The 21226-nt window shown below is 46.5% G+C and overlaps 2 protein-coding genes and 1 pseudogene across 2 annotated transcripts in view; 1 reads left to right on the plus strand and 2 right to left on the minus strand.

Moving 5' to 3' along the window:
* The window catches only part of LOC119842653, a 1040433-nt pseudogene that overhangs the window by 969998 nt on the left and 49209 nt on the right, over positions 1-21226 (minus strand).
* The window catches only part of LOC119842869 (C-type lectin domain family 2 member E-like), a 268909-nt gene that overhangs the window by 181692 nt on the left and 65991 nt on the right, over positions 1-21226 (plus strand). The gene's annotated exons all lie outside the window — the stretch shown is intronic.
* Positions 16937-19690, minus strand: LOC122456717 (zinc finger protein 420-like). Its single transcript, XM_043497462.1, has 4 exons — positions 19606-19690; positions 17884-19246; positions 17212-17379; positions 16937-17129 (listed from the first exon to the last, which is right to left on the minus strand). The coding sequence occupies exons 2-4, from the start codon at positions 19233-19235 to the stop codon at positions 16937-16939; spliced, it is 1713 nt and encodes a 570-aa protein (XP_043353397.1). The 5' UTR covers positions 19236-19246; positions 19606-19690.

Below are 21226 nucleotides of genomic sequence, written 5' to 3' on the forward strand. Positions count from 1 at the left end.
ATCTGACTACCCTGTAAGGTATTTACCATCCTGATTTTACAGAGGTGATTCTTTTACTTTTTCTTCAATTAAAATTCTTCTTTTAAGAACCTGATTGCTTTTTCATTGTTCTTAAGATCCAAGGGTTTTGGGTCTATGTTCACCTATGCAAATTGGTGAGGATTTTTATTAAGCCTTTGCCAGGAAAGGGGGTGTAGGGTTTGGGGAGAATTTTGGGGGGAAAGAATTTTCCAAGCGGGCTCTTTCCCTGTTATATATTTCTTAAACGTTTGGTGGTGGCAGCGAAAGTCCAAGGGCAAAAGGTAAAATAGTGTGTACCTTGGGGAAGTTTTAACCTAAGCTGGTAAAAATAAGTTTAGGGGGTTTTCAGGCAGGTCCCCACATCTGTACCCTAGAGTTCAGAGGGGGGAAGGAACCTTGATGGTATCATAGCCAGTTGTTCTCATGTTGCTCTGGGTTTTGCTGAAGAGTAGTTATATTGGGAACTTTTCAAATAATATGTAAATGAAGAGAAGCAGGGGCCGGAAAAAAAAGTGTAATTTCAGCCTCTATGACACTGGAAGGAGACAGGGTGACTCAGAGATTTCCTCCTTCCCCATCACTGCAGAACTGTTACCTTTTTTCTGAGCCATGTAGAGTTTATCTCTGTAACATTCTATCCATCTAGCTCACAAAGTGTCATGTGATGAAGCATTCTCCGTTGTCTGTGCTTGGAGATCATGCTTTGACTTCTTTAATCCTATATCACAGTCACTATGACTGGCGATGAAAGTGTCAAAGACCTGGGAGGGGAATTCAAATGGATCCCAAACACAGTGTGATCATTTGGAGTTTAAATCCCAGGTTCCATCTATTGGCAAATCCACTGGCAAAGTGGCTGTCCTCCCCCCCCCCTTTCCCCCATTATTTAGATGCTAGTATACTGAAAATGTTGTAAATAACATAACTGAGTATTGAGACAGTGCTGAGTGAAGTATGTTTGAATGGATCAGAGGAGAATGTGATGGGAGAATCTCTTGTCCTGATTCTGAATAATCAAATGTCACCTGCTCTGGAATTTCACTTGACACTTTCACTGTCATGTATTCTCTCTCTGTGATGTGGGTTTCTATCTGTCCTGAGGGCTGTTTGCTCACCCAATTGGATATTAGTTCAGTTTGATATGATGTAGCTCAGATCTATTGGAGAATTTAAGGCAAATGACTGTTTGCTAAAGTCGTCATTCCTCACTTCAGCTTTGCTTTTTCCCCATCCCTCCATGATGACATGGAGAAAGTTCAAGTGCAGTTCTGTCAACATTAGAGAACTCTCCAATTTACTGGACATGCTAACAAAGAAACAGCAGTGATTTTAAAATCTCCACTTGGAAATAGTGAACAACAGCAGAACCTCCTCTAACTGAAGGAAGTACATATGATCACAGTGTAGTTCAATTGTTGAAGTCAATATTGTCTCAGATGATCTGGGGAGAGAATTCCACCATAAGTGATTTTGAACTAGGCAAAATGCCCATGTATTTGGTTCCCAAATCATGTGTAACCAAGGCCCTACAAAAAAATCTCTCCTAATTAATCCTATGTGATGAGGAATCCTGCCCTTCATGACGCAGATGTTGAGGAAATAGAAGTGGGTTTATTGTTGAATTTATCCTTTGTATGTGCTAAAATATGTATAAAATCAGTGTTGGCAATCTAATAGCTGCAGAAAAATAGCTATTTTTGAATAGACTCTCCAGCTCTGGTAACTAACAGAGATTCTGATCCAGCCCTTTATCCAGTCCCTTGCCTGAAACTGTGCCACCAAATTAAAGGAAAGCTGGGCATGTTTTGGGGAGCCATTCTTCACTAACACTGCTGATATTTTGAGTGGTTTTGTAAAGGATTCTACTTCAGAGAAGTGTAAATTTACCCTAACCAAGGCCAAGGATTTGGAAAGAACTGGGGTGAAGAGTACACACTCAGTTTGTGGTTTCTACTCCAGTAAAGGAAGCTATGGTGACCAATGACCCAAAGAAAATTGTTTGTACAACCCCACTTACTAGTTCAGTGTCACTGATTACCATTTCAAAGGATACCAGGGTTAGATGGAGAACTATCATCCTTCACCATTTTGATCCAAAGAGAGAGTGCTTCATAGGACATCCCTTCTCCGTGGATCCCACACTGGCTACCTGATTGGGTAACAAGGACTTTCAGGGTGGTAGAAATGATGATAACCAATGAGGCCATGAATGTGTTGGGCTCCAATTTCAGACTTCAGGATACTCGCATGTTAAGTCCTGATTCTATGGTTTTGTGGCTGACACTATGACTGCACGATAAAGCTGATGTTGGTGCAGCTGCACAAATGTAGCTGCGCTGCTGTAGTACTGCTATTACAGATGCTGTAAGCCAATGGGAGAGATCTCTCCTGTTGACTTTATTAGTTCAGCCCTCGCAAGCGGCGGTGACTGTGTTGGCAGGAGAAACTCTCCTGCTGATATAGCGCAATCTACACAGGGGGTTAGGGCTTTATAACTACGTTGCTCAGTAGTGTGGACTTTTCACACCCCTGAGCAATATAGTTAGACTCATAAACTTTAAGGTCAGAAGGGACCATTATGATCATGTAGTCTGACCTCCTGTACAACGCTGGCCACAGAAACTCGCCCACCCATTCCTATAAAAACCTCTTACCTATTTCTGAGCTATTGAAGTCCTCAAATCATGGTTTAAAGACTTCAAGGTAGAGCAAATCCTCCAGCAAGTTATACTGATAAATGTCTTTAGTGTAGACCAGACAGTTTTCTCTTGTGTTTTATGAATTTACATCACTTCTCCTCTACCTTCTCCTACTTTGAAAGATTAAAAAGTGAGAAAAGAGGTATTTTTCCTCATGATGCAAACCTTCCCACAAAGGGAGACCTCTTCCACCAACACGCATGGCAGAAGATCCTGAGATATATGAACTCCCAGAAGTGGTTGGGACCTACATTGGGACAAAGCACAACTTGAGCCAAGGTTCAGTTGTTGGCAATGAGTTTTCTTTTAATCCCTACATATGACAAGAATTTGTGATCTTTGAATATGTTATTGTTACCAATGAAAATGAAATTATAGGTGACATTATTGGTTAAAGAGTAAGAGACTAATTGTAGGATAATCTGAATTATTTTGGAATACTGAAAGTTGTCTTGTTTTTTGTTTTTTAGTTGTACAGGAAGTGATGGTTAATCTTGAAAAATTAATTTGATTTAATTTACTCCCTGTACTGTAAGAAGTTCTGGTAGAAAACCTTGCTCCAAAGGTTGGGGTGAGAGAGAGTGTATAAGAGAATATTGGCCCAGTATGGATTTTAATTTTTTGTATTTCAAATAGAACTTATTTTGCTTAGCCTCAAAGTCAATTTCTATTAAAAGGAAAACTACTCGAGACAAGTTGTGTAACTTTTTGCCCACTTACACTGTAAGGGTCACTGACTTCCCCACTTCTCTAATTTGCAACAGAGAGGCATCACATCTGTCCTAGGATGTGTCCAGCAGGTAGGAAAACCGCCATCGTCAACCATCAATATGAAGGAAAAGGCTGAACTCCATTGCCTTTGATATCAAAAAGCCATCTAAAGCTGGTCTATGCTGAAAAGCTATGTTGACATAGCCCCATCTCTCTCAGGGGTGTGAAAAATCCACTCCACTGAGAGAAGTAGTTAATGTGACCTGAGCCCCAGTGTAGACAGTGTTAAGTTGTCAGAAGAATACTTCCAGTGTTTGAAGCGTAGACATAGCCTTAGACAGATTGATCCCCTATGGGAAGCAAGTCATGACATCAATTCCAATTTTGACCCATCTCCCTGTATGTGAGAAAGCTACTAGTATGGAGGGCAGAGCCAGCTGTCTGATCGCCTGCTTCCTCAATTGTAGCTACAGCTCTTAGTACCCATCAATCCAAAGACTGAGAGAAATGGAGAGTTCCAACCATTGTCATTTTAGTATCTTATTGTTCCTTTCTCTATTTTTGTCCTGGCCTTTTTGTTCTATCAAGGTGGGACTGTATAGCTCAGTGCATGCATGACAAAAGCTCATTGGTGCCAGTTGGCAAAGGAGTCACTGTTATTTACAAGCAACTCCTGTCTCAGACCTGACAAACTCACCACACCGAATACACTGATTTTATGATATTTATCCAGAAAGCATAGCAGTGACATCTCTACTGAAATGTTGTAAATCATTGTTACTCCTAATCACTGCGAGAGGTATGTATAAGTCATATTTAAGGAGTAATGTAAGTTCATGGAAAATTATGCCCATATTGTATTTTCATGAAAGTGAATCACCCCAATCATAGGTCTTGGTGGGGATGGCCTATTCCAGTGGAAGGGAATTGTCACCCACCCCTGCTAACCAGTTACGTGATGTATTGCTACATTGTCAACCATTGCACCAACCCAGAAAAGCCAATGGAAAACTATCAAAGACAAACTATAGACATCAAAACCCTGTGGAAGTGAAAAGGACAATATGACAATGGGGAGATCGTCCTTTCTGTGAATAAAAACAAAAGACTGATTCCATTTATGACAGAGTGGAGAAAAACATTCTGGATCCATTCACCAAGGAGATCCTTAACGACCAGTGGTGCTTCATGAAAGGCAGGGCCCTGGCTCGTAGGGACTAGCAATCACTGCAATAGACTGAACTGTGAGGTGAGAATCTACTTACATAGGAAAGGTAACTATTAAAAAGTATAGGTTGCATTTTGTGATTTTGTTGTGTTTGTAACTGCTTTTTCCATCACTTGCATTTGTTTTGTTTAAATCTCTCTCCCTTGTTAAATACATTTCCATTTGCTCGATAACTGTACTCAAGTGCTGTGTGTGATACAGGATCAGTGGTCAACAGTGAAACTGGTAACCTGAGATATACCATTGCTTCTGGAAGAGAGACTCGGAGAAATCCCAGATCATCTGGTGAAAGGGGCTGGACCCCAGAGGGGGGACATATTGAAGGAAGTTGGGTTAGAGTGCCTCTATTGTCAACTGGCAGGGCTGCTGTATCTCCGAGGAGGGTGCTTGAGTGTCTGGGTGAGTTCAGTCGCGAACATCCAAGCTGCCAAATGCAAAAGTCCCTCTTTCTAGCGGCAGGTGGCAACAAGGAGACTCACAGCCCTCAGCTCCCTGAGAAGGTTCACAATGTGCATCTGTGTTGCTCCACCTGTCAAATTTACACAGGGAAAGCACCCTATAGCATAGTTCCCTGACTCAAAATAACCCTAAAACTCTTCTATGAAATCATGGAACATGTGCTCTTTGCTCTGTGAAAGCAAAGAATGTAAAGAATCCAAGCCTGGAGGGTAGGGATAGGGTCCAGAGTGACCTAGAGAAATTGGAGGATTGGGCCAAAAGAAATCTGATGAGGTTAAACAAGCACAAGTGCAGAGTACTGCACTTAGGACGGAAGAATCCCATGCACCACTACAGGCTGGGGACCAACTGGCTAAGCAGCAGTTCTGCAGAAAAGGACCTAGGGATTACAATGGAGGAGAAGCTGGATATGAGTCAACAGTGTGTGCTTGTTGCCAAGAAGGCTAATGGCATATTGGGCTGAATTAGTAGGAGTGTGGCCAGCAGATGGAGGGAAATGATTATTCCCCTCTTTTTGGCACTGGTAAGGCCTCAGCTGGAGTACTGCGTCCAGTTGTGGGCCCCCCACTAGAGAAAGGATGTGCACAAATTGGAGAGAGTTCAGCGGAGGGCAACAAAAATGGTTAGGGGGCTGGGGCACATGATTTATGAGGAGAGGCTGAGGGAACTGGGCTTATTTAGTTTGCAGAAGAGAAGAGTGAGGGGGGGATTTGAGAGCAGCCTTCAACTACCTGAAGGGGGGTTCCAAAGAGGATGGAGTTCAAATATTCTCAGTGGTGGAAGATGACAGAGCCAGGAGTAATGGTCTCAAGTTTCAGTGGGGGAGGTCTAGGTTGGATATTAGGAAAAACTGTTTTTCCTAGGAGGGTTGAGAAGCACTGGAATGGGTTCCCTGGGGAGGTGATGGAATCTCCATCCTTAGAGATTTTTAAGGCCCAGCAGCCTTAGTCTGGGGCCCTTTAAATCACTGGCAGAGCCCCGCTGCTGGAGCCCTGGGGTAGTGGTGGTGGCCCGGGGCTCTGGTGGTGATTTAAAGGGCTGGGGGCTCCCAGCCACCACTACCACAGCGGAGCCCCTGGCCATTTAAATGGCCAGTAGGGTCCCGAGACTCCCAGTCACCACCGCTACCCCAGGGGTCCAGCAGCGGGGCTCTGCCAGTGAAGTGGGGCGGGGGATGAGGGGAGCTTGGCTGCTGGTGGGTGCAGAGCACTCATGGAGTCGACGCCTATGTAAGCGGAAACCCAGGCTGGTGGGTCAGGGGGCTCAGTGGTACCCCAGTTCCAGTGGCACCGCAGGGGGAACCCATCACAGACATGATCTTGGTTAAACAGATCATCCTGACCGTGAAAACATGATCACATGATGTCTCGTATTTTTTATGATAGTCGGAATCCTGTAGAAAAGTGGCAGAATGTCCCCAAAATTACAGCATGTACAATTGCCCCAGTGGATCTTGCTTGTAACAAGCAATTTAGATCTGGGAAGATAGGAGTGGGGGGGGGGCCAAACCTCATGTTTCAGGGCATAAACTTCTCCAATGCGGGGGTGAGGAAGGAAGCTCTTTGCCCTATGTATAGCATTGCTTAATTGGCCTAGTGCATTATGGGTTGGCACTGGAGATGGGATATTATAGTTGATGGAATAGGGGACTGCTACAGCAGGGGCTGGGATATTTGACTAGCTGGACTGTTCTTCTGAGCCAATGTCAATGTTGCTATGGAAATTACTGACTATTAATAACTCCTTTCTTATTTTCATCTTGTCCCTGGGGTGAGATCAGAGCACCACGATACCAGAACTGTAGAATGAGGGGTGGGACTGGGGATAAAGGGTCAGGTTTCGGGAGGGAGCAAGTATGGTTGGACACCAAGATGGGGCCATGCCGCTACCAGACAGGCACAGCCCTCAGCATATGAGCCTCTGTGCATGTTCAGTAAAGATTGACTCCAATGGAGCTGGGCCAACTCTCACCAGCTGGGGATCTGGCCCGCTATGCAAAACCACATGGTGTGAGGAATACATGGCACAGAGCTACTGGGACCTGGCGCTTCCCTACCTGCATTAACCGGACATTGGGTGGTCCAGTCAGTATATCTGACTGGATACTGTCAGGTCCCCGTTTCAACTGGACTTTCCAGTTGAAAACCGTGCACCTGACCACCCTAGAGCCCAGTGCAATTTGCAAACTGGGCATCCTTCCCCGCCCCATGAGGCCTGACCCCAGGAGATGGGTTCAGAGGACAAAGGATGGTGCTTCCCCACCAGTACCCTATAGTCCTTTGGCTAGAGCAATCACCCACCCTTCGAACCCAGGTTCAAATCCTCACTCTGCCTGATATGGCACAGGGATTGGAACACAGGGCTTCCACCTCCCAGGTGAACACACTAGGTGAGGGGATCTTCTGCTGTGGGTCGCTCTCCATCTCTCCTGTTGAAGCTGCTCCAGTTTGGTTAAATCATTGGAACTGGGAATTTGAACCCTGATCTCCCAGGTGGGTGCCTGACCCCCACCCTGCAGCATCAATCTCCCGGGTGCAATTAATGTTTAATTATTTATGCAAAGTGGAACAGCGCCAGCAGGAGCAATTGAGACTGCCCCAGCCAGGGCACCCAACTGGGATGTAGGAGGCCTGGGTGACCCTCGCTGCTTCTATCAGATAGAGATGGGATTTGAAGTAGGGTCTCCCACTTGCTGACTCAGTGCTCAAACCACTGAGCTCGGGCATAGAACAAGGGTTCCACTTCTGGTGGAGTTAGGAGAGCAGGGCTGACCAGGCACCAACGGCTGACGGCAACCAACAGGAGGCACCTAAGTCCCTTTGTGGAAGAAGGCTTGGGCCACCCCTGTCCTTACCTGTTCCGACTGGCTGGCTCCGGCAGCTCTCCATCCAGCACACTGGCTTCTGTGGATCCAGCCCCTCATAAGAAAGGCACCCAGGGCTCCCACAGAAAAGCCATAAGGGTGACCGTCTCTGAGCTCTCTTCACCCACTCCTGCACCCCAGTTCCTCACAGACACTAACCAGCACAAAGCAATGGTCAGTAGCAGCCTTGGTGCCCAGGGATGTGGTCTCAGAGCTGGGCTGGCCAAAGCCCAGCACAGGGTGTGACCAGTGTGAAATGAGCAATTTCAGGACACAGAAAAAAGACGCCCCTGTAGCAGTCAGCGAATCATGTCATAGGTTCCAGAAGCCAAACAAGAGGTTGGTGGAGGGGGGAAATCGGATATGGGGCCTTTCCCGTCTCAGGAGTATTGACTCCAATACACCCTCAGGGTTTGGGGACTGGCTGGCCCACAGGGGCAGGGAATGGCTATGGGGCCTTTCCATAGAGAGCGTGCCGGCTCTGATCCGACCCCAGGGAAGGGGGCTGACTGGCTCAGGGGTTCAGGAATGGGATAAGGGGCTTTACCCTACTGGGGCACTGGCTCCAATCTAGCACCAGGGTTGCGGGCTAGCTGGCTCATGAAGGTGGGGAACAAGGTATGGGGTCTTTTCTCTCTGGGCCAGGAAGGAAAGGAGTGTGTGAATGAATTTACCTCTTCCCCCTGCATCCCAGCCAAGGAGCATCCTAGTGTGTCTTTGCTTTATACTGGGTGTCTGTGAAGCTCCTTGAAGTATTTAGGGCTGAATTCTGCTCTCCCACCAGTTTACAGATTCCCTTGGCTTCTATGGAGTCACTCCTGACTCTCACCAGTGCGAGAGGAGCTTCATACCTTTAGCATAGAGCAGCGGTTCTCAAACTTTTCTTTCCGCAGACCACTTGAAAATTGCTGGGGGTCTCAGCTGACCACTTAATGATCGTTCCAAAAGTCATTTGTACCATTAGCTAACTATTGTAAAGCTAACCCTCTTGCATACATATTATCTGCACACATAGCGCAGTCTTAAGATGCTAAACAAATCTGAGTCAACTAGAAATAGTCATGCTCTCCTTGTAAATATTAATACTGTCCTTTCCAGTATCTGAAAAGATTGTAAGAGGCATTCACTCAGGCTTATACAATTTCTCTCCCATGTCCGCTCTAAATTTGATTAATATTTTACACACATAGAAGAGTAACAATAAGTAATAAAGCGACACAAACGGCAAAACAAACAAACAAGTGACAACACTGAGAATACAAATGGAAGCGAAACATCCAGTGGTTGGTTTGGGGGATTTTAAATGAGCGTTTAGGACCCCGGCGGTGCAAGTGCCACAGAGGCCTGGAGAAACAGGCAAAGTTAAAGTTCTCCTGGTTTCACATTATGCACGTATGTCACCAACTCAAAAACCATTTTTACAAGCCCTGGGGCACATTAACATATGGCTTGGAGTTTGCAGACAGATCCCTGCTTCAAAGAGATTGCAAATAAGATCTTTATCCTACAAAACACCTGGCAGGACCCCAACCAAATCGAGTGCTGATGGCTACTCAAGAGTCAATGGAAGTACTCTGAGGCTTAAAGCAGGGGTGGGCAAACTTTTTGGGCCAAGGGCCACATCTGGGTGGGGAAATTGTATGCAGGGCTGGGGCAGGGGGCTGAGGTGCGGGAGGGAGTGTGGGACTGGATGCGGGGTGCAGAAACAGGCTCGGGGTAAGGGATTGGGGCAGAGGAGGTGTGTGGGGTGTATGAGGGTGCTCAGGGCAGGGGGTTGGGGTGCAGCAGGGGGCTCAGGGCAGAAGTGCAGGAGGGGTGCAGACAGCAGGAGGGAACTCAGGGCTGGGGTGCAGCAGGGGGCTCATGGCAGGGAGTTGGGGTGCAGGAGGGGTTCGGGCTCTGGCCCGGCACCACTTACATAAAGCGGCTCCGGGGTGGCAGCGGCGCGTACCGGGGCCAGGGCAGGCTCCCTGCCAGCCTGCCCTGGCCCCACGTCGCGCCGGGAAGCGGCCGGAACCGCGGCCCGAGCGGGAGGGGAGGGCACAGGGCTCCACGTGCTGCCCTTGCCACGCCTCCAGGTACCTCCCTTGAGCCACGGTTCCCCATTCCCAGCCAATGGGAGCTGCGGGGGGCAGTGCCTGGAGGCAAGAGCAACCCACTGAGCCCTCTGCCCCCCCGCCCTGGCTATCAGCTGTTCCCCTGCCGCGGCTGAAGCTCCCAGCGGGCTCCCACCGCCCACTGCAGGCAGGTGTGAGGCCTTTTAATTTTCAGGGCAGAGGAAGCTGGGCCAGGGGGGACACGCAGCCTGGTCACAGCAGCTTCTGGGCTGGCTGCGGAGGGATGGGGCAGATGGGGTGGGCAGCCTCTCGGCAGGGGGATGGGCAGGCAGCTTCTGGGCTGGCCCCAGGGGGCTGCTGGGGGGAGTACGGACCAGAGGGTTTCTCAAGGACTGAGCCAGCCATTCTCAGCCCACCCTGGTGTCTCCCCCAGGACCTGTGCTCCCCCTCCAGCCAGGAGAAACCAGCTGCAAACCCCTTTAGTGCTGGGCAGAAGGACAAACAAAAGGATGTGGCTCCTTTAAGAAAAGTTTGCCCTTGTGCCTGATGAGTGAACTTGGGCTGGGGCCAGCAGCTTGCCCCGTCCCCGTGCTCTGTCCAGCCACTCGGCTGCGCCAGGTGTAGTGTAGTAAATTGCTCTGCATAGAAATGTGCTACTTACCATGTACTGAGCCCTACATCTGCTGAAGCCACTGCCCTTCACCCTGCCCTTATTAGCCGTAAGATTCTGCGGACGGCTTTTGACAGGGGTTAAAAAGTTGCCAAGGGGGTGAATCAGAGCAGGGGGCTGGCCAGGGTCTGAGCAGCGGTTGGAAATTGAGTGGTGAGAGGGGTTCAAGCAGCTGGAGGCAGTGTTAAGGCCAGCAGCTAAGCGCTGGCAGAGGGTGTCAGAGGGCAAAACCCGGCACAGGGGGTAGGAGTTACCCCAGGGGGACTGAGACATCAGTGCTTGTAAAATAGTTTGTTGGAGGGGCAAGAGGCTTTTTTATTTCCCCTCTCCCAGGCAGAACCTCTCAGCATCAGCTTCCCAGGGCTGGGTTCTTAAAGGCACAGGCATCCCAATGCCTAGTCAATGCATCTCCTCTTTGTCTGATCTAACCTAATGAGGCTCTGTCTACACTCCAAATTTCAAAGCGTTGTCGCGGGTGCCAGTGCTCCTGGTAATCCACCTCAACGAGGGCATTAGCTCCGAGCACTGGGAGCTGAACCTGTCCACACTAGCGCTTTAAAGCACTCAAACTTGCTGCGCTCTGCGAGGGGGAGGGGGTGATGTTTTACGCCCCTGAGCCAGCAAGTTAGAGTGTTTTAACTTGCCAATGTAGATAATCCCTGAGACTGAATTCAGTGAAACATGTTACAGATATCCCCTCAGAAATAAAGAATCCCTTATCACTGTATCTGAATGCATAGAGTCTCCAAGTAGTGTCCCAAGTTGTCTTATCTGCTGCTGGGATTCCCTGAATTTTTCATTCTAATTTTTTCTTCTCATTTTTAGAGCAAATGTTTATTCTGTTGAATCATCAGACTTCCACTCTGACTGAATTTCTGGCCTAGTGTCAAAACTTTGTTTAGAGTCAATCCACCAGTGGTGTAAATATTGGTGGTCAGACCAATAGTCCACCTAATCTAGTATCCTGTCTTGTGACAGTGGCCAATGCCAGGTGCTTCTAAGGGAATGATCAGACCAGTCAATGACTCATTGAACCATCCCATTGTCCACTCCCAGCATCTGGCAGTCAAAGAACGTTTTAAGGACATGCAGACCATGGGCCTGCATCCCTGATTATCTTGACTAATAGCCAATCTACTTATCCTGAGGGACTGATCGAATTCTTTGTTCAACCCATTCATAGTTTTTCCTTTCAAAATATAATGAACACACATATACCTCTTTGCTCCTTATGTGTGTGTAACAGTGACAAAAGTGGAAGTCTGTATAAAGCACAATGGTAGATTTTCCGCCTATGATCTTGCTTTCCAAAGGAATTAAATATTTCACATATTATGTTTTTCAGTACTCTCAGTGTTTTGTGTGCATTCAATTTTTTTTATTAATAGACTGTATGACCTACTATGCAGTGGAAAGGGACTAATAAATATTTCTTTTTAAATATTAAAAGGGTTTCATTAAGGGTTTTTCATGCAATAGCCATGATATTCCACTTGCAAAAGGTTTTTTAAACAGTCCTGAAAATATAGGAATGTGGTCTTGGTTGTCTCTACTCCAAAAATGTGTTTGGTCTCAAGTGTTTCTCTAATGCAGGCCTCCAAACTTGTAAAGCGGCGAGGGCCATATTACTCCAAAGAAAACAGCTGAGGGCCAAAACCCTCCCGCAGCGCTGCCCTGCCCCGTGGAAACAACCCCCACCCCAGCACCGCCCTGCTGAAACAGCCGGCCTCAGAAGAATGGGGGGTCACATAATATCTTTTAAAGGACCAAGGTTGGGAGTGTTATTTACTCCTTCTCTTAACACAAGAACTAGGGGTCACCAAATGAAATAAACAGGCTGCAGGTTTGAAAAGAACAAAAAGAAGTATTTTTTCACACAACACACAGTCAACCTGAGGAACTCTTTGCCAGAGGATGTTGTAAAGGCCAAGAGTAGAACAGGGTTCAAAACTGGACTAGATAAGTTCATGGAGGATAGATAGGTCCATCAATGGCTATTATCCAGCATAGGTAGAGATGGTGTCCCTAACCTGTCTTTGCCAGAAGCTGGGAATGGGCATCAAGGGATGGATCACTTGATGATGACCTGTTCTGTTCATTCTCTTTGGGGCACCTTGCATTGGCCACTGTTGGAAGATGGGATAATGGGCTAGGTGGACCCTTGCTGTGACCTAGTAGGCCATTGTTATGTTCTAACTTCTGTTTGTGGAAGAGAAACTTTGGGGCTACACAGAGCTGAAGAAGAGTTCTGGGTTAGCTCCAAAGCTTCTCTCTTTCACCAACAGAGGTTGGGCCTCTACAAGCTCTGACCCTCACCCACCTTGTCTCTTTTGGACTCTGAAAAGTGTTTTCTCTCAACTCCCTTTGGAGAGGTTAAGTTTTCCCTCTGGAAAATCACCACGCTGAAGCACTTATATTGATTGTGATACTAGGACGGAAGGATTATTTAATATTATAAATAAATGACTAAACCTGAGCTTCCTGTTTTCAAACTGGTTTTCCCAACTCAGTTCAAATTCTCTTCTAGAAAGGCCTCCAAGATGTGTGCCTATGCCAGCAGAAGGGGCAAGGAGAAAGCCCCCTAGTATTGCTCTTAGTCCCAGATAGATTGTTAAGTGGCAGAGCAAGTTGATTTGCTTGGTGCTGAGAAAGCTGCCAGGATAGGTCTCTGGGCATCAGATCTCCCTCCTTCCAGCACACCCCTGGGTCCTTCCCTACCCCAATCACTGCTGTAGGAGGATCCTACATGCACTTATCCAAAAGCCTTTCACAGCCTTCTTTGTGCTGTTGGCAGTATATCAGTCTCATAATCTAAAGGTTCTGAGTTAAAGCCTCAGAAAGAGCAGGTATTTTGCTCCCTTCTTCAATTTTTTAAAAAGAAAAGAAACTGGAGCAAACTGGTTTCTGGACACCCTTCCACCAATCTAACACAAAGACTGTTCTAACACATTAACTCTTCATTCTCCTTTATGATTCTTTAAGGCAGCTGGAAATACCAGTTCCTAGAAGCCCCTTTCCACAGATAACACAACCACAGAGCTGTGAGAAAGCCTGGGGCTGCCAGGATGTCATGGGCGAGTAGTTAAAGGGATGCATTAGAAATCTAGCAGAGTCATTCTCCTCCTCTCCACCCCTGAGCAGCTTTGAATCTTGATGACTGTGATGGTGAGATTCCACTGCCTCAGCATCCTCGACCCCCACTGGAGACTGGTGTAAAGTCCTTAGATCTCTGTTCATATTTCAGACCCCAGCCCGTGAAGCATCCGTCAAGCAACTCACCATCTGCCCCAGGAGAACCAGCTGGTGAGCAGCATCCACAGGCAGATAGCTTATACCACTCCCCTCAGAGCAGCTGTTGGCAGCTAATCCCCACCTAAGGCTTGGGGGAAGGAGCTGGGGTTCACTTGTTATTTCTTCCATGCATCGAGTCTCACTGGGTTTGAACACATTTCTCTCTAAAACGGATTTAAATTTAGAGCTCCTCCCCCCATTTCTGCTTTGTAAGTGCCTCATTACTGTACACAAAACATAAGAACAGCCAGACTGGGTCAGACCAATGGTCTGTCCAGCCCAGTGTCCTGTCTTCCAAGAGTGGTCAATGTCAGATGCTTTAGAGGGAATGAACAGAACAGGGAATCATCAAGCGATCCACAACTGTTGCCCATTCCCAGCGTCTTTACAGATCTGAACACACAGAAACATTTGGGGACCACTTGCAGCTACTTAGAATCATAGAAGATTAGGGTTGGAAGGGATCTCAGGAGGTCATCTAGTCCAACCCGCTGCTCAAAGCAGGACCAACCCCTACTAAATTATCCCAGCCAGGGCTCTGTCAAGCCAGGCCTTAAAAACCTCTAAAGATGGAGATTCCATCACCTCCCCAGGGAACCCATTCCAGTACTTCTCAACCCTCCTAGGAAAAACAGTTTTTCCTAATATCCAACCTCGACCTCCCGCACTGCAACTTGAGACCATTACTCCTTGTTCTGTCATCTGCCACTACTGAGAACATCTGAACTCCATCCTCTTTGGAACCCCCTTCAGGTAGTTGAAGGCTGCTATCAAATCCCCCCCTCACTCTTCTTTTCTGCAAACTAAATAAGCCCAGTTCCCTCAGCCTCTCCTCATAAATCATGTGCCCCAGTCCCCTAATCATTTCTGTTGCCCTCCGCTGAACTCTCTCCAATTTGTGCACATCCTTTCTCTAGTGGAGTGCCCAAAACTAGACCAGTACGCCAGATGAGGCCTTACCAGTGCCAAACAGAGGTGAATAATCACTTCCCTCGATCAGCTGGCCACACTCCTACTAATTCAGCCCAATATGCCGTTAGCCTTCTTGGCAACAAGCACACACTGTTGACTCATATCCAGCTTCTCCTCCATTGTAATCCCTAGGTCCTTTTCTGCAGAACTGCTGCTTAGCCAGTTGGTCCCCAGCCTGTAGTGGTGCATGGGATTCTTCCGTCCTAAGTGCAGGACTCTGCACTTGTGCTTGTTTAACCTCATCAGATTTCTTTTGGCCCAAACCTCCAATTTCTCTAGGTCACTCTGGACCCTATCCCTACCCTCCAGGCTTGGATTCTTTACATGCTTTCACAGAGCAAAGAGCACATGTTCCATGATTTCATAGAGGAGTTTTAGGGTTATTTTGAGTCAGGGAACTATGCTATAGTGTGCTTTCCCTGTGTAAATTTGACAGGTGGAGCAACACAGATGCACATTGTGACACTTCTCAGGGAGCTGAGGGCTGCGAGTCTCCTTGTTGCCACCTGCCACTAGGAAGAGGGACTTTTTAATCTTTCAAAGTAGGAGGAGGTAGAGGAGAAGTAATGTAAATGCATAAAACACAAGAGAAAACTGTCTGGTTTACACTAAAGACAATTATCAGTATAACTTGCTGGTGGATTCGCTCTACCTTGAAGTCTTTAAACCATGATTTGAGGACTTCAATAGCTCAGAAATAGGCAAGAGCTTCATTACAGGAATGGGTGGGTGAGATTCTGTGGCCTGCGTTGTGCAGGAGGTCAGACTACATGATCATAATGGTCCCTTCTGACCTTAAAGTCTATGAATCTAACTATATTGCTCAGGGGTGTGAAAAGTCCACACCACTGAACAACATAGTTACAAAGCCCTAACCCCCTGTATAGATAGCGCTACATGTGCAGGCTTAGAGCATCTGTAATAGCAGTGCTACAGCAGCGCAGCTACATTCGTGCAGCTGCGCCATCAGCTTTATTGTGCAGTCATAGCGCCAGACTCAAAACCACTGAATCAAGACTCAACATGTGAGTATCCTGAAGTCTGAAATCAGAGCCCGACACACTCATTGCCTCATTGGTTATCATCATTTCTATCACTGAAAGTCTTTGTTACCCAATCAGGTAGCCAGTGTGGGATCCACGGAGAAGGGATGTCCTATGAAGCACTCTCTCTTTGGATCAAAATGGTGAAGGATGATAGTTCTCAATTTAACCCTGTTATCGTTTGGAATGGTAATCAGTGACACTGAACTAGTAAGTACAAACAATTTTCCTTGGGTCATTGGTCAGCATAGCTTCCTTTACTGGAGTAGAAACCACAAACTGAGTGTGTACTCTTTTCACCCCAGTTCTTTCCAAATCCTTGGCCTTGGTTAGGGTAAATTTGCACTTCTCTGAAGTAGAATCCTTTACAAAACCACTCAAAATATCAGCAGTGTTAATGAGGAATAGCTTCCCAGTTTGCATAGGTCAACACAAACCCAAACCCTTGGATCTTAAGAACAATGAAAAAACAATCAGGTTCTTAAAAGAATAATTTTAATTGAAGAAAAAAAGTAAAAGAATCACCTCTGTAAAATCAGGATGGTAAATACCTTACAGGGTAATCAGATTCAAAACATAGAGAATCCCTCTAGGCAAAACCTTAAGTTACAAAAAGACACAAAAACAGGAATATACACTGCATTCAGCACAGCTTATTTTAATCAGCCATTTCAAGAAAACAGAATCTAACACATATCTAGCTAGATTACTTACTAAGTTCTAAGACTCCATTCCTTTTCTGTTCCCGGCAAAAGCATCACACAGACAGAGCCTTGGTTTCTCCCCCCCTCCAGCTTTGAAAGTATCTTGTCTCCTCATTGGTCAATTTGGTCAGGTGCCAGCGAGGTTATCCTAGCTTCTTAACCCTTTACAGGTGAAAGGGTATTTCCTCTGGCCAGGAGGGATTTTAAAGGTGTTTACCCTACCCTTTATATTTATGACAGGGCCTCTCCCCTCTGTGGATTCTCTGATGCTGGAAAAGGTCTGATCTTTGAGTGAAGCTTTTCCCACACTCAATGCATTTGTAGGACCTATCCCCTGTGTGGATTCTCTGATGTTCAGAAAGGAATGAGCTCCTAGTGAAAGTTTTCCCACACTCACTGCATTCGTAGGGCCTCTCCCATGTGGATTCTCTGATGATTAGAAAGGGCTGAGCTCCTAGAGAACGTTTTCCCACATATACAGCATTTGTAGGGCCTCTCCCCTGTGTGGATTCTCTGATGTTGAAAAAGGTGTGATCTTTGAATGAATCTTTTCCCACACTCACTGCATTCGTAGGGCCTCTCCCCTGTGTGGATTCTCTGATGTTTAGAAAGGGCTGAGCTGCTAGTGAAGCTTTTCCCACACTCACCGCATTCATAGGGCCTCTCCCCTGTGTGGATTCTCTGATGTTTAGAAAGGGCCGAGCTGCTAGTGACGCATTTTCCACACTCATTGCACTCATAGGGCTTCTCCCCTGTGTGGATTCTCTGATGCTGAAAAAGGCCTGATCTTTGACTGAAGCTTTTCCCACATTCACTGCATTCGTAGGGCCTCTCCCCTGTGTGGATTCTCTGATGCTCAAAAAGGCCTGATCTTTGACTGAAGCTTTCCCCACACTCACTGCATTCATAGGGCCTCTCCCCTGTGTGGATTCTCTGATGCTGAAAAAGGCCTGATCTTTGACTGAAGCTTTTCCCACACTCACTGCATGTGTAGGGCCTCTCCCCTGTGTGGATTCTCTGATGCTGAAAAAGAGCTGATCTTTGAATGAAGCTTTTCCCACACTCACTGCATTCATAGGGCCTCTCCCCGGTGTGGATTCTCTGATGGTGAAAAAGGCCTGATCTTTGAGTGAAGCTTTTCCCACACTCACCGCATTGATAGGGCCTCTCCCCTGTGTGGATTCTCTGATGTTTAGAAAGGGCTGAGCTGCTAGTGACGCATTTTCCACACTCACTGCACTCATAGGGCCTCTCCCCTGTGTGGATTCTCTGATGGTGAAAAAGGCCTGATCTTTGAATGAAGCTTTTCCCACATTCACTGCATTCGTAGGGCCTCTCCCCTGTGTGGATTCGCTGATGCTCAAAAAGGCCTGATCTTTGACTGAAGCTTTCCCCACACTCACTGCATTCATAGGGCCTCTCCCCTGTGTGGATTCTCTGATGCTGAAAAAGGCCTGATCTTTGAATGAAGCATTTCCCACACTCACTGCATTCGTAGGGCCTCTCGCCTGTGTGGATTCTCTGATGATTAGAAAGGGCTGAGCTCCTAATGAAGGTTTTCCCACACTCACTGCATTCGTAGGGCCTCTCCCCTGTGTGGATTCTCTGATGAGCAGAAAAGGCTGAGCTGGTAATGAAGCTTTTCCCACACTCACGGCATTCATAGGGCCTCTCTCCTGTGTGGATTCTCTGATGATTAGAAAGGGCAGAGCTCCTAATGAAGGTTTTCCCACACTCACTGCATTCGTAGGGCCTCTCCCCTGTGTGGATTCTCTGATGAGCAGAAAAGGCTGAGCTGGTAATGAAGCTTTTCCCACACTCATGGCATTCATAGGGCCTCTCTCCTGTGTGGATTCTCTGATGATTAGAAAGGGCAGAGCTCCTAATGAAGGTTTTCCCACACTCACTGCATTTGTAGGGCCTCTCCCCTGTGTGGATTCTCTGATGATTAGAAAAGGCTGAGCTGGTAATGAAACTTTTCCCACACTCATGGCATTCATAGGGCCTCTCTCCTGTGTGGATTCTCTGATGATTAGAAAGGGCAGAGCCCCTAATGAAGGTTTTCCCACACTCACTGCATTTGTAGGGCCTCTCCCCTGTGTGGATTCTCTGATGATTAGAAAAGGCTGAGCTGGTAATGAAGGTTTTCCCACACTCATGGCATTCATAGGGCCTCTCTCCTGTGTGGATTCTCTGATGATTAGAAAGGGCTGATAGTTGAGTGAAGCTTTTCCCACACTCACTGCATGTATTTTTCCTTTTTCTCCTGAGGATTTCCTGCTGGATTGCCATTTCCTTGAGGCCCTGTTGAGTTCTCCGACAGAAAATAAATTTACCCATTTTCTCCAATGGCTGGTTTCCCTGCTCTCTTTCTGGTCTGTAATGAATCGCAAAGGATTTTCCCTGCTCATGACTCCTGGATATATTCCTTTTCCATTTTTGCGATAATTCTCTGTGTTTATCGATTTGCTCAACATTTTCCTGCTGAGAATTCTGCTCCTCCTTCTCACAAAGCATGGCATCACCTGCTGTGATAGAGATAGAAACCTCAAAAAGGATGGAAAAGGGAAGACAAAACGAAAACAAGTACTGGAGAGGGGTCAAATAAAAATCAGGTACTGAACTCCCCCAGACTCTTCCACCAAATAGGAGAGAGTAGGGGGATCAATTCAGCCTTCACATTGCATCCAAATTCACAGGGGGAAGGGAGGAAGCCTCTGCCTGGTGTCTGCTAGATCTATAGGAAGCCATGAGGTATATTTACCCTGAGGATACGACCCATGCTAGAGACAATAATGAACTGAGACACTTCCCAAAACTTTGTAGGGCATCCCAGATGTTTCCTTCAGGCACTTACAGATTCTGAGTTGGTTTAATATTTCCTCACCTGTGCAGGGAGCTCTCAAGATCTCTCTTTCCTCTGAGACCCATGGCTCTTTCCCTTGTTCCAGCGGGGAGATCACATCAGGTTTGGAAACTGGAAACCCTGCCCAGATGAAAGAAAACAAAGGACTTCAGTTGATTTCATAAGACTTTGTCATAAAAGAAGAATCATTCTATTAATTTAACTTCAGTGCTTAGTGTGACCTGGTGTGCCTGGGGCAGTCCCTCACTGAAAATGCCAAGGTCAGGGCAGGCTGAAAAAGGGATAGCATATGCTCCCCAAACTGGTGGTTAACGCTGAAGTTAAACTCACCGACCAGTCACAAACTGCTTCTCATTACCCACATTGGTTACCGAGAAGCTGAAAAAAGAAATCACACAGCCCCCTTTATTGCATTCCAGTTCTCTGACTCCCAATCAGCACCTAGGTGCACTACAGTGAGAGGTTATTTTAAAACTCTGCTCACAAACGAAATGTTCTTCTGATTCCAAAGGGTTAGCACCAGTACCAGGTCACAATAGGTTTGGATCTTACCCAAAATACCATGCTGTCAGCCAATCTTTTAGCATCTAAACTAAAGATTTAAACAAAAGACAGACAGACAGAAGGAAGTTAAATGGGAAAGCAGTCAGGTACATTCCGAAATCTGTATATCAGGTTCTTAGAAGTACTGGTGAGTTAGTGGCTTCAAAGTCCATCTGGAACACATCCACAGGTTGGATGGGTCATTCAGTCCTTTGTTCAAGGCTTCAGTTTGTTGAGAAGTTGCTCCAAAGGGAGGAAGAGGGATTGAAGACAAAATGGAGATGATTGCAGCTACCCTTTATATGCCTTTTGCCATGTGGCTTGTACTTCCTGTGCCCCAAACACAAGTTTCAAAGCACATGGCATAGAAAAGCCTTGGAGTTCTCAGTACACAGGCACACCCCTGCATGTCTTGCTGACTCAATAGGTGTATCCCCTTGGTCCTTTCCATGGGCTCATTGTACAGCTCATGACCCTGGATGGGCCATCTAACAGGCTAGGCAGTGCTGACGCCAATATGTCTGGGGGCGTCACCCAGAAACACTACACAAGTCTGGAAATACAAATATGCCCTACATCTCTATATCTCACAATGCAAAGGTGATACAAACAGAAACAAAATTATCGTACTTGGAAAATCATAACATTTTCACTGACACCTTACATAGCACATTTAGCATGATTCATTGCAATTTTATCACATCGGTATTAATAATAAAATAATAATAATATAAAGAGTCTCACAATTCCTCATAGTGTCACACTTAGTAAACCAGTGAATTCCCAGGACCAGCTCCCCAGGTCCTTTAAGATCCCAAATACCCACATATCTGCTGGGAACACACACAGACAGACATTGTGTATGTCTGTACCCCTATGTTCACTCTTCCGGAAAATTATGATCAATTTGGGACATAGTATGGCTTGTGAGATATCATTTGAAATCACATAATGTACTGAATATTATCCTCCTGTTAAAATGTGTAGCAACACTGTAAGTAAAGATATGAGATTTTACTGTACGATATTACTGAAAAGTTATAATTTTGGGGAACACCCACAGATCAGTTCCCTCAGAGGCAGCAAGGCAAACAGCTGG

The sequence above is a fragment of the Dermochelys coriacea genome, chromosome 14 (genome assembly GCF_009764565.3).
Source record: "Dermochelys coriacea isolate rDerCor1 chromosome 14, rDerCor1.pri.v4, whole genome shotgun sequence".
Lineage (NCBI taxonomy): Eukaryota > Metazoa > Chordata > Testudines > Dermochelyidae > Dermochelys > Dermochelys coriacea.

What these genes read in the sequence shown, in the direction of transcription:
- LOC122456717 (XM_043497462.1), bottom strand. Translation starts at nt 19,235, where the DNA reads ATGCTTTGTGAGAAGGAGGAGCAGAATTCTCAGCAGGAAAATGTTGAG. An exon ending in AGAATCCACACAGGGGAGAG is followed by an intron (nt 17,380 to 17,883) that starts GCCCTATCAATG and finishes CACAGGGGAGAG; the next exon opens with GCCCTATGAATGCGGTGAGT. An exon ending in AGAATCCACACAGGGGAGAG is followed by an intron (nt 17,130 to 17,211) that starts GCCCTACAAATG and finishes CACATGGGAGAG; the next exon opens with GCCCTACGAATGCAGTGAGT.